This window comes from Athene noctua, chromosome 1 (assembly GCF_965140245.1).
Source record: "Athene noctua chromosome 1, bAthNoc1.hap1.1, whole genome shotgun sequence".
Lineage (NCBI taxonomy): Eukaryota > Metazoa > Chordata > Aves > Strigiformes > Strigidae > Athene > Athene noctua.
Window position 1 is genome coordinate 263,982,853 of NC_134037.1, and position 12,226 is coordinate 263,995,078.

The following is a 12,226-nucleotide window of genomic DNA, read 5'->3' on the forward strand; positions in this document are numbered from 1 at the left end:
GCACACAGATGAGAAAAGAGTTAAAGGGAGAAGGTGACAAAAGGCTGACACAGCTCTGAGCTCGGGGAGTGCCACACTGCTGTACTCTCACATGCAGCTGGTACCGTCATGGCTTTACTCCCCTGCTCACTCCAACACCCTTCACAGGCTTCTAAAAACCAAAAGTACTAAAAGCAGCATACTAGTCGCACTAAAGAAGAAAAAAAAAAAAAAATGCAGTCAGATGCTTCACAAGCTGTTTACTCAACACTTTCTATTTGAATCATATGTAGAAATTGTTAAGACAAGGCTTTTGGCGAATTTCTGTTGAGCTACTTTTACAAAAAAATATCATGAATGTCTGTTCCTCTGTACATGAGAATTCTTGCCATCCTTTCTCTGAACAGTTCTAATACCAACAGATCTTGAAGTGACAAAATGGAGGATGTCAGAAAAATAACCACCGGTGAGAAGTGCTTCTCACACCAACCAGCTCCGGTTGCTGCTTCCAGAGCAGCCTCTTGGCCAAAAGAAGGGGACTGGCTTTCCGTCCGTGTTTCCACACGTGCCTGCTTTTGCCCTCGCTTCTTGCTAGCTCAATTTTGTCCTGACAGCCCTGAATTAGCCCCAAGCGCAGAGTTCAGACAGCACAGCCCACGTCTGGACCTGTCACGTCACCCAGAATGTCCTACCGCCTCTCCAAGTACTTCAGGTGTCCAGGAAACTGCTCTACAAAACCACCCAAAACATCTCCATTCCCCTCCAACAACTTCTGCAGGACTGACACCGGCAGCACGCTGAAAAGTGAGGGAAAAATGAACAGTACAGAATGTCAAATAACATAGGAGACACTGCACGGACTAGGAGATCCACATTCAGATGTATTTCTGTAAAAACAAGACGTTTTTCTGATTATACCACAGCCACCTCAGAAGCTGTAGGCTGCCACCTTGCAGTGTTACTGAAAACAGACACAGCTTGCCTCACAACACTGTGCGTGCCAGCCAAAACCCAGCCAGAACACAGAAAAAAAGCACAATGATCTGTAATAAACTCCCAATTATCACACTGAACCTGAAGCGTCGCTGTTACAGGCAGTGAACCACAGCCCAAAGCAAGTCTGCTGCACTGATCCTTCAGCGCCTGGTCTGAGCCTGCGCTGGCGAGGAACAGAGAGGAATGTATCGCTGACAGAGCGACCACCACCTGCAAACGCGGGCTCACGGCGAGGCCCGGCCCTGAAATCTCAGTTTGAGCAGCATCTTCTTGCCAAGGGGACCTGGAGCTGATACGATGAAACACAGCACTTGTTAGGAAAACAGTAAAGTACCTGAGAATGACACACATTAATTTGTTAAAAATCATGGAATCACAGACTGGTTTGGGTTGGAAGGGAACCTAAAGATCATTCAGTGCCACCCCCTGCCCCGGGCAGGGCCACCTTCCACTAGCCCAGGTTGCCCAAAGCCCCGTCCAACCTGGCCTTGAACCCTTCCAGGGAGGGGGCAGCCACAGCTTCTCTGGGCAGCCTGTGCCAGGGCCTCACCCCCCTCACAGGGAACAATTTCTGCCTCAGATCTCACCTAAATCTCCCCTCTGTCAGTTTAAAACCATCACCCCTCATCCTCTCCCTCCCTGCTGATGACGAGTCCCTCCCCCCGTTCCTGCAGCCCCTTTCAGCCCTGGGGGGCCGCTCCAAGGTCTCCCCGGAGCCTTCTCTTCTCCAGCTGAACCCCCCAACTCTCCCAGCCTGTCCTCACAGGGGGGCTCCAGCCCCCCCAGCATCTCCGTGGCTCCTCTGGCCCCGCTGGAGCAGGTCCGTGTCCTTCTGCTGTTGGTGCCCCCAGAACTGGATGCAGAAAAAAAAATTTCAAAAACCTACAGAAGTGTTAACTGGGAACCATCATGTAGCCGTGCTACAGAAAGGCAGAGGCAAGGCTGGCCGTGTCAGAGATTTAGGAAGCTTCTGTGTTTACCACCGCGCCTGCACGCGGCTATTTCTGTTTATCTGACCCGACGCACAGACCCGCGCTGCTTTATTCCCCGTGTTGTATTTACAAACTCGCACATAAACCTACACTTGAGCGGCCAATTCATTAAAATAAAACCTGCCCTCAAAGAAAACGCCACAGCGTGACCTGACGGCGCCTCCCTGCCCTCTTGCCCCCCTCACAGCAACCGCCAGGTCCCCGAGACCGCGCCCACCCTCCGCGGGAACAACGCGGTTTCCCCCCCCACACCCCTTAGCGTATATATATATATATATATATATTTTTTTTTTTTTCCTCCCCGTCAAAGCCGCCGGCCCCGACCGGCTTTAACCGCCCGCGCCCGGTTTCGGGCCGTTCCCCCCCCCCCCCCTCCTTCCCCGGTCCATATTTTCCCGCCATCCGCCCGCCGCGCGCGCCCAGCAGCGTCACTTCTGCGCGCCGCCGTGTGACGTCAGAGACGCGCCGGGCGGGCGTTGCTATGGAGGCGGTGGGCGCCGCCATGGAGGAGGAGGAGGAGGAAGCGGCGGACGAGTGGCTGCTGCAGTCCCTGCGCCTGTGAGGGAGCCCCGGCCCCGGCCTGGCCGCGGTCCCTCGGCCCCGCCAACCTCCTCCCTCCCTCCTTCTCCCCGCAGGTATCGGGACCTTCACACCTTCGAGCTCCAGGCGCCCACCCGCGTCATCGAGTGGGCCCGGGGGAACCGTGAGTGTGGGGCCGCCCGGCGGTGCCGGGACGGGGGGTGCTGAGGGGAGGAGAGGGGCTGGGCTGGGCCTCTGGGCGGGGTTAGGCCCTGGGTCACTGGGGGAAAGAAGCGGGGCGAGGGGCTGGGGTGATGGGGAAAATGGCCGCGGGGCGACGGAGTGGGGAGAAGGGAGGCCACGGCGTCGAGCCGGGCCGCGGTTCCGGAGGGGAGGCCGAGGTGCAGCCCCAGGATGCCAGAAGCGTGGCCGAGTGGCTGGGACTGTCCCAGGGTTCGGCCTGGGGTCGGGATGGTAACTCAGGGGTCTGGCTCAGGGTGGGGGGCATCCCTCACTGTGTCCCTGGTTCTTCACCCTCATCCCCAAGGTGTCTGCGTAGCCGGGTACGGAGAGTCTGGTGGGAACGAGATCCTGCAGCTGCTCCCGCCCCCGGCGCTGCAAGGGAAGGAGACCCAGGTGGGTGTAGCAGCCAGGGTGGCACCAGACCCCTCTGTCTTCCTTGGCTTGGTGTTTTCAGAGACAGGCTCAGCTGGGCTGAGCTTCACAAGCTGATAAAGGCTTGGCCAGATTTTTGAGCAGTTTTAGTTCAAAAGTCAAGTGTACAAATCACCCAGCCACTGTCCAGTTGAGGTAGCACAGGTTGGCAGGCCAGTCATGTAATTCTGCTGCTCTGCGGGCAGCTTGTGCCATGAAAACTTTATCTCCAGATGCGTGAGCGAAAGCGTTTCATGGGGAAATAGAACAGATAAGGACACCAAGGCAAATTAAGAAGGGATTTACTGAGATGTCCAAGCATGGGGGACCACACTGCTGAACCCAAGGTTGGCCCTTGGGTGGGTGACCTCTACATTAAAAGCAGAAATGTGGTGGTTAATCACTGGATTAGCGGAAAGGTGCTGAGCCAGATGTGTGCAGATGGCAACGAACCCAGGCAGAGCTCTTGGCAGGAGCTTTCTCCAGTTTCTTTTTCCTCTAACTATTTTGAGATCCTTCGATCCCGTAGCTCCTGTTGAAATAGGCATTGCTGGGCAGGCAAGAGCTTTACCAAGCAAGAGTGTCTTGCATCTTTTTTCATGGTAACTGACCACACCACGTTCTGCACCATTGTTCAGTCTGGAGCAGAGGAGGCTGAGGGGAGACCTCCTGGCCCTCTGCAACTCCCTGCCAGGAGGGGGCAGAGAGGGGGGATGAGTCTCTGGAGCCAAGGAGCCAGCGCCAGGCCCCGAGGGAATGGCCTCAAGCTGCCCAGGGCAGGGTCAGGCTGGCTCTGAGGAAGGATTTCTGTGCAGAAGGGGCTGTTGGGCGTTGGAATGGGCTGCCCAGGGCAGGGGGGAGTCCCCGGGATCCCTGGAGGGGTTGAAGAGTCGGGCTGAGCCAGCGCTGAGGGATCTGGGGGAGTTGGGAACGGTCAGGGGGAGGCTCATGGTGGGGCTGGAGGAGCTGCAGGGGCTTTTCCAACCTCAATTATTCTGGGATTAAGTGCGAAGAAATTAATTGGCCTCTGATTTCTAGGGCCTGTGTTCAGAGAGAGATTTCAAGGTGGAATGTGGTGGATTTTCAAACCGCCCGGTGTACAGCCTGAAGCCTGTGCCGGACACCAGGTATGGTCACAAAGTCCTTCCAGGGTGTACTGGAGATGGAGAGGGGACTTGTCTACTCGGAGAAAGCTCCATTTTCTTGCCTGCTTCCCAACCCAGCTGATCAATCCTGCCAGCTCAGAGAGCAGTGTGGGTCTGGGTGAGGAGCTGCTGCCTAGTGACACATTGTGGTCCTCCTTGGCTTCTTCCAGAACTGAGCTACAGGGGCTGCTGACATAAACACTGGGCTCACCAGGGATCCCTCGCTACCCCATTTCAGACCAGTGGGGGCCCGTGTAGCTCCCTTGCTCTGCCTTTTCCATCCTTTCCTTCTGTATTTGGTGCTGCGTGGAGGTGCTCAGCAGGCAGAGCAGGATACTGGCAGCTGCTGCCACCGCTCTGCTGCACCCCACGTAAGCAAGGTCAGAAGGTTTTTTTCCTGATGTGGCTTGTAGACCAAGCAAACACGCTTCCCTCAGGCTGATTGATTTCACTCGTTCAGCTCTCTCCTCCTACATAAGCCTCTGTTGCTATTTTTGGGCTCTTTGCACTGTTCTTAGTCTGGTGCTTTTGAAAAATGTCTAATTAAACGCCGTTGCCTGGGATGGTGTTTGCCTGAGCTGTGTAGAGCACCCTGGCATGAGGAGTTCTGGGATCATGGTCCTTATGGCCCATTCTCTGCTCCAAGCAGAGGCAAGAGCTGCTGAGCACAGGAAGAGCAGTTTGTCCCAAGCTGGGGAAAAAAAGCCTGTTTTCTGCTCCTGAAGAGTTTTGTGGGGTTATTTTTGTTTCCTCAGCTTGCTGGTGACAAGTGGCCCACCAGACATCTCCCTCCACGTCTGGCAGGTGTCAGCAGAGGACTCTGGTAAGGGAACATCTTTCTGAGCTTGAGTAGTTTCTCAATGTAGTCCTTGTGTCAAGCATCTCTAGCTTCCCCTTCTTCCTGGGTGTAAAATGAGGAGAGGAGTGCCAGTCCCATTCAGTGAAGCCCTGAGTGACTGCCCTTGTGTGGCAGGGGCTGGAGAAGGGCATGAGACAAGTGTCAACACAGTTCTGGTGGCTTGGAAAGAAGAGGCCTCAATAACACAAACCTCGTAAGGGAATTAGTAGGTTTAAGCCTGTCACGGCAGCTTTCCACTTATTTGTGAGCTCTTAGTCATGCAAACAAAACCCCGAATTGTAGAGTTGACATAATGTTCCCCCAGTAACTCCCCGGGTTAGAAATAAAGAGCTCCATACGTCACCTTTTGGGATCTACCTCAGGTCTCCAAGCCTGTGTCTGCCTGCTTCTAGGAAAAGGATTGCTGTCGCCTGGTCTGCTCTTGTGAAATACATTGAAACCACCGGAAAGGAAGTGCAAAATGCTATTAGAAGTTTTCTGCTTCGTTGAAAATGAACATCTTGACTCACAACTTCCCATGCATTTTGCTAGATTTTTAAATGGCTGGTTGTCAGTCCTCGCTGGATGTGTTGGAAAGTGTGGTTTTATTCTGGAAAGGGGGTCAGTCATAATTGAATTTCTTACGAAAATCAAGTTTTAGGTTTAGTAGGTCACTTTTAGCTTTGCGAGGGCGTCTTTGTGAAACAGCTTAATCTTGTGGATTGACTCCTGATGTGTTTTACAACTGCTTACATCTCTTTCAAATAGATGTTATTAAATCTGTCAGCGCCATATCTACAGAAAATGGCACTGGGCAACCTTGGGCTAAAATTGCCACCATTTCGGCTAGAGCCCCGTGGGTCCTTCACGGCTCGAGACTCAACAACATCCAAATTACAGAGGTTGAATCAAGGAAAAATGTCTACATGGCAGGTATTCAAACCAAGTCTAATGTCTGATTTTGGGAAGTCAGGGTTTGGGTAAAGCAAGGGCAGCTGCTTAAGGGGCAAACGTTTCACTGGGTGGGTACTTCCAGACTTGTGCCAAAGGGTAGGAAGGTATTTGCAGAAAGGACGTTGTCTTGAGGAAAGAGGTTACCATGCTCTGCTCCATCTCCAGCTTCTTGCTGCTCCCACGACAGTGTTTTCTCAGGCTTCTGCCCCAGATCTGTGCCCTACGAGAGCACTGTCGATGGTTTCAGTGCAAAGAATTGGGTTAGCAGAGGGCTGCTGGGTGTGTCATCCCCAGCGAGGGACGTGCTGGCCCCAGAGTCACAGAATCCCAGAGTCATGGAGGTTGGAAAAGCCCCTGCAGCTCCTCCAGCCCAGCCATGACCCTCCCCCTGACCGTTCCCAACTGCCCCAGATCCCTCAGCGCTGGCTCAGCCCGACTCTTCAACCCCTCCAGGGATCCCGGGGACTCCCCCCTGCCCTGGGCAGCCCATTCCAACGCCCAACAGCCCCTTCTGCACAGAAATCCTTCCTCAGAGCCAGCCTGACCCTGCCCTGGGCAGCTTGAGGCCATTCCCTCGGGGCCTGGCGCTGGGGCCTTGGTTCAGGAGACTCATCCCTTGTCTCTTGTTCCCTGAGAAAGCAGATTTCCAGCTTTTTTCCCTGGAAGTGGCTTTCAAGCAGTGTTTGTTAGCTGTTCAAGGATCTGGCAGAGTCCACCCCTCAAAAGCTGATGTTAACACTCAGGCAGGCCCACGACTAAGACTAACTCTATTTGAGCTCCCATGGGGACCCTGTCACGGAGCTGAGCTCCGAGAGTACCTCCAGCGCTACCCCCCAGCAGCAGGAGCCGCACAAGCCCTGGGGCACAGGGACACAGCAGAGCAGTGAGAGACCTGCCTTTTGCTCAGCACGCTGCGTGACAGCCACTGGATGCACACAGACATTTTCCTCAGCGGGGGATGAGGTGTGTGGGGACTGAGTTTGACTGTGTAGGTGAGGGCAGATGGTTTCCAGGACCTGAATGAGCCACCTCGAGGTAAGGCAGGGCAAACGTTCCTCAAGGGATCTGAGATCTGCCTCATTTTTTAATTTTATTTTTTTTTTCTCTAGCCTCCCAAAGCAGCGAGGAGCTCAGTGGCCTGGCGTTCCTGGATGCCAACACCTTGCTGCTCTGCTGTGCCCGGGGGGGGTTGTGCCTGGCTGATGTTCGGCAGCCCCAGAGTCCCTTGGAGGCTGCGTCCGTCCCCTGGGCGCCGTGTGGCGAGCGGTGGTGCATGGGAGTCGGGCGCAGACCTCAAGGCTCTGACTCCCAGCCCGTTGCTTGCCTCTCGAGCAGGGGACACCTCACCCTAACAGACGTAAGAAAAATCTCCGAGTCCTTGGCCTCGGCAAAGTGCAAAGTCCCCTCGCCCAGCTCAGACACGGAGTTCCTGTGCGTCTCCTGGGCTCCGGCTCTGGAAGGCTGCCTCGCTGTTTCAGGTAAGTGCTTTGGGTAGAGATTTCCTTTTTCTGGATGTTTATTTGATCTGTATTTCCATCGAGGCCCAGTTCTTCTCACCGTTAAACGCCCTGCTTAGGGGGTGGTTGTTCAAGCTCCTGGAGCTGGTGGAGGTGTGAGCTCACTGGCCTCCACAGCTGCCTCTCCCCCCAACAACCACGGGAGGAGCCTGGATGGGTTTGGGGGGACTCCTGGGAGAACAAAGACCCCCAGCTCTCAGCAAACACCACCCTGATAGTGCCAGTGACAGCCTGGCTGCAGGGATAAGACCAGCTGGGCAACAAAGCTGCCTTTTGGCCAGAGCATTGCAAATTCAGACTAGTGAATCTGCAAGCTTTTTGGGTCTGGTCCGTGTTCTCCCCAGCAGGTGTTAGCTCGAGATGAGCTCCGTGGAGACTTTGGAGGTTCTGCTGTCACGGATTGTCAGTCTGGGCCTTTGGCCTCATTTCTGTCTCGGCAGCCCTGCGGGGAGGGGAACGTGAGACTAAAGCAAAGCCATTTATTCCTACGGTCTCTCCGATTCCCTTTTATTCAAGGTTTTGATGGCACCGTGCACGTGTATGACGCGCAGAGCTGGGACAGCTCTGGCGGGGAAGCGGAGCCCATCTTTGTCCACAAAGGCCACGCGTTTGGACCGGGCAGCAGCAGAAACCCTCCCCTGGTCACAGCGCACACGTGGCACCCGCAGAAACCGAGAACTTTACTGTCGGCAGCAAGCGACGGTTCCCTGCACGTTTGGGACTGGGTTCAGTCTTGTGGGAAGTGTGGGTAGATGAAATTTTCGGTGAAGATGTGTTGTGTTTCCTGTCTGCGTTCTAGTTTGCGTAGGCTGCGAGGTGTCTGTTTGCACCCAGATACTGGTTTGAGACAGCTTGTAGTGAACAGAGCTAACGGTTAAGAGTGCTGTTTGTTAACAGAGTAAAAAAAATTTGGTTGTGTTCTTGTTCTCCGGCGTGCCAGCCTTCAAATGACAGCTGGGACTTGTCGCAGTCGTGCCTGCTAGCGGAGAATATCCTGCCGTTGTTGATTGTAGAGCCATGTCATGTCTGCTGTATTTTTCAGGAGAAAACAGACAAAAAAACCACGAGCGCGTTTTGAGGAAATGGGTTGTTCTGCGGCATATTTCACCCGCTGCTTTCCAGGCCTGAAGCAACCAGGGCTGGGGGGGGGGAAGGCTGTACCCCGGTGGGGTGTTGGCATTTCATCACGTGTGTGTGTGCTCAGGAAGCAGCGATGCGAACGCGTCTGCTCGCAGTTTACAAAAGGAACAGGAACAACCTTTTCAGCCCCAGCCTGCCCCGAGCTTTGCCCTCCCCCTGCGTAACTGGAGAGCACCCAGTCTGAGAAAAGTGTCTCCTGGCTCTTTTCCCACCAACTGAAAGTTTTTAAATTTGATCAAGCTAATGTGATTTCCTGGGCCTGCGGAAGCCAGGCAGTGACTGGCAACACCTACGCTGTTACCAAGGTGTTACTTGGGGAGGGGGGGTGTTGGGTGTGGAAATCTGTTCCTTATCCTGAGGGTGAAAACCAGCTTGTTTCTGTCTCACCGAGGAGCTGGGGAGTCAAAGACTGTGGCAGAGCAGGGCAGGGAGCGCTCACCTGTGAACTGGGGGGGCCGTGGCTTGCCCAGGCCCTGGGGTGGGTCGTGCTGGAGCAGCCAGCCTGGACCTTGCCGTGGCTGCCCCCGCTCCGCGTCCCGGCGTTCGCTGTCCCCACGTGCTCCCCGGTGCCTGTTCACAGTTATTTCTGGCAACTGTTGCTCCGCTTCCCTCAGAGTTGGGGTAGAAGGGGCTCCCCCCCAATCTCTTTTCGGGGTGTAGGCTGAGGGGAGAGGTTGAGGCCAGGCTGAGGGGTGCTGTGCTGGGTGTGTTGGGGTGACAGCTGTCCTGGGTTGGGAATGTGCCGTACCGAGCCACACTCTGTCATGGCAACAGCCGCTCACCTGCAGCAACTCGCAGGTCTCCTCCCAGCAACGTGGGGCTCTTCTAGCCCAAAAACTGTCCCCGCTGCCATGGCAGCGTGTGACATGGGGGGAGCACGTCCTGCCCAAGGCGGGGCAGGGGCTGAGGCTTTGTTACCTACCAAAGCCGCAGCAGCTCTACCAGTGGAGAAAAAAATCCCTTTTTTGAGCCCAGGAGGAGCAGGGATTCACATCCACGCTCGTGCAGGAGTGCCTAGTCCCGATTTCCACCCCCGGGGGTTCCCTAGCAAAACCAGTGCAGCTGTGTCCATCTCAGACTGGTGGGAAGGGGTTGTGGTAAGGGGCTTGGGAGGATTTCTGCCCTGGTGAGGGACAGTGAGGAGGGGTCCCGGCTTTCCACTCTCTCTGCGTCTGCTGTTGAGCGTGTTGCTGCCTGCTGGGGGTGAACACAGCGTGTCCTTCCCCTGCACCAAGAACCCCCTGCCAGGTTCGGGAGTTCCGTGGTGGCTTTTCTGGCCCAAGGCTGGGCCTAGGCCCAGGCAGGCAGCATGTGGCTGATGGATACTCAGGCGTAGGGGGGAGCTCCCTGGGCGGGACCCTGCCCCTCAAGGGATCTTGCTGGAGCCCCCCTGGGAGCAGGAGATTTGACCAAACCGAGGTGCAGGGCTCAGTCCCCTCAGCTCCTCCACCACATGCAGCCTTTAGATGGATACACACCCCCCCAGGGGCTAAGGATCTTGCCCTGGAGGAGGAGAAAAATCTCCTCAGACATCTTCATCTTCCTCACTGGGATGGGGTGAAGGACCTGGCAAGCAGAGTGAAGCCTGACCCCATCCACGTCACAGTGATGCAGGTAGCGCGGAGAGAACAGGGAAGCAGACTTGCTTGGCTTCCTAGAGAAGCGGGGCTTAAGCAATAGCACAGTTTGTACTCCTCTAAACTTCCCTCTTTTTTTTTTTTTTTTTTTGTTTTTTTCCCCCCCAAAATAACTTAAGCCTTCTTGTCCAGCTTGAACCAGATTTGACAGGAGATGTCCAAACTATTAAGTACTTGCAGCTGCCGCTGAACGGGGTTGAGCACAGAGGAGGGCTCTCCCTTCAAACGTGCCTCTGGAGAGCTCGCACGGGGCAGGGAGGGCATTTCGCCCAGAAAAACACCGCATGGACCTTCAGGCAACGCCTGAACGTTTGATCTGAGAGCCTGGTTGTGTGACTGTGGGGACTTTGGCTTTCCTGGAGCCAGATTTTCCCTTGGTGAGGAAGGTTGGGATGGCTCCCACCCCTGGCACAAACCCTGACACCCCCGAGATGGACCAACTTCAGGACGGTCCCTCCCTCCCCACAGCAGCAGCGTGGCAAGGGGCAGCTCACACCTGTGTTGGACATGGATGTGTCCAACCTCTCCTCTCCCAGGGACCACAGAAAGGTCCTTTGGGACCACGGAAAGGTCCTCCAGCACCCATTTTCACAAAGGCAAGCTGGCCACAGAGCTTTCTGTTCTGGTGTGACCCCAGGGCAAGGCACCGGGGAGAGGAGCAGGCTGGACACACAGAGCTGTTTCTCAGCTTGGAGCTGATCCAGAACGGTGCTGTGGATGCTGCCCCGAGCCAGCTGTGCTCTGGGTTTCTCCTTTACCCAGGGACAAGCCAGAGCCCTTCCCTGCGGGGCTATCTCCCAAGTCGGGCCCAGAAATGGGGTAATTTGGTTCATTCCCCCCAGTCCTGGCCCCTTCTGCTCCAAGGGTGGGGGATGAGCAGCGCTCTGCCGTGTCAGCTCCCCGCTTTTTGCATGTCAAGGCAGAGTTCTCCAGCCCTGGAGCTGCCACGATGCTGCTCCACGGACATCTCCCCCCTCCTGGGACCACCCAGCCACCGCAGCGCTGGGCTTCAATCCCCCGCAAGGGATGTGCTGGTGTTGCTGTGTCCTCCCGAGGAGAAGCTGGGGCTCTTGCAGCAGCCTCGCTGCTCTCCCTCGGTTCCTTCTCACCCGCTTGCTGGGAAAAGGCGATTTAAATCCCAGTGCCAGCCTGGGTTTTAATTCCACAGCGTGAGGCCATGTGCTGCTGCACCGGGGGGGAGCTGCAGCGAGAGCAGGAGCTGCCTCCTGAGCCCAAGCAGAGGGTGGGAGAGCAGAGAAGAAATTAATGTGATGGTTTTGGCTGTGCTGCTGCCGGCGGCGCTTTTCAAGGGTGCCTGGGTGATTGTAAGGAGCGGGGGCCTCTCCTGCGAGGCCTCGTGTTGTTCTCTACAGCTGCTGGGGGGGGAGGATTGGCGCAGGCTGGCTTTGGCTGGGTTCAACAGGGCTGTGCCTGCGGGTGCCCTGGCAGCTGGAGCATCCACTGCTCCTCGAGAGGCTGCAACGCCTCCATTTGCACCCAGGGCCGTCCAAATTCACAGAATCCCAGAATAATTGAGGTTGGAAAAGCCCTTGCAGCTCCTCCAGCCCAACCATGACCCTCCCCCTGACCGTTCCCAACTCCCCCAGATCCCTCAGCGCTGGCTCAGCCCGACTCTTCAACCCCTCCAGGGATCCCGGGGACTCCCCCCTGCCCTGGGCAGCCCATTCCAACGCCCAACAGCCCCTTCTGCACAGAAATCCTTCCTCAGAGCCAGCCTGACCCTGCCCTGGGCAGCTTGAGGCCATTCCCTCGGGGCCTGGCGCTGGGGCCTTGGCTCCAGAGACTCATCCCCCCTCTCTGCCCCCTCCTGGCAGGGAGTTGCAGAGGGCCAGGA

The 12,226-nt window shown here is 56.0% G+C and overlaps 1 protein-coding gene across 1 annotated transcript; it reads left to right on the forward strand.

Annotated features, from left to right (window-relative positions):
- Positions 1-2,426: 2,426 nt before the first annotated feature.
- Positions 2,427-8,655, forward strand: WDR73 (WD repeat domain 73). The gene is made up of 8 exons (XM_074933211.1): positions 2,427-2,525; positions 2,603-2,670; positions 3,034-3,122; positions 4,179-4,267; positions 5,041-5,108; positions 5,892-6,056; positions 7,187-7,555; positions 8,111-8,655. The coding sequence occupies exons 1-8, from the start codon at positions 2,449-2,451 to the stop codon at positions 8,344-8,346; spliced, it is 1,161 nt and encodes a 386-aa protein (XP_074789312.1). The 5' UTR covers positions 2,427-2,448; the 3' UTR covers positions 8,347-8,655.
- Positions 8,656-12,226: the final 3,571 nt, after the last annotated feature.

Excerpts from the sequence above, each read along its gene's own strand:
- WDR73 (XM_074933211.1), top strand. The coding sequence starts at position 2,449 with ATGGAGGCGGTGGGCGCCGCCATGGAGGAGGAGGAGGAGGAAGCGGCG. Across the intron at positions 2,526-2,602 it reads CTGCTGCAGTCCCTGCGCCT|GTATCGGGACCTTCACACCT; the intron begins GTGAGGGAGCCC and ends TTCTCCCCGCAG. Across the intron at positions 4,268-5,040 it reads AAGCCTGTGCCGGACACCAG|CTTGCTGGTGACAAGTGGCC; the intron begins GTATGGTCACAA and ends TTGTTTCCTCAG.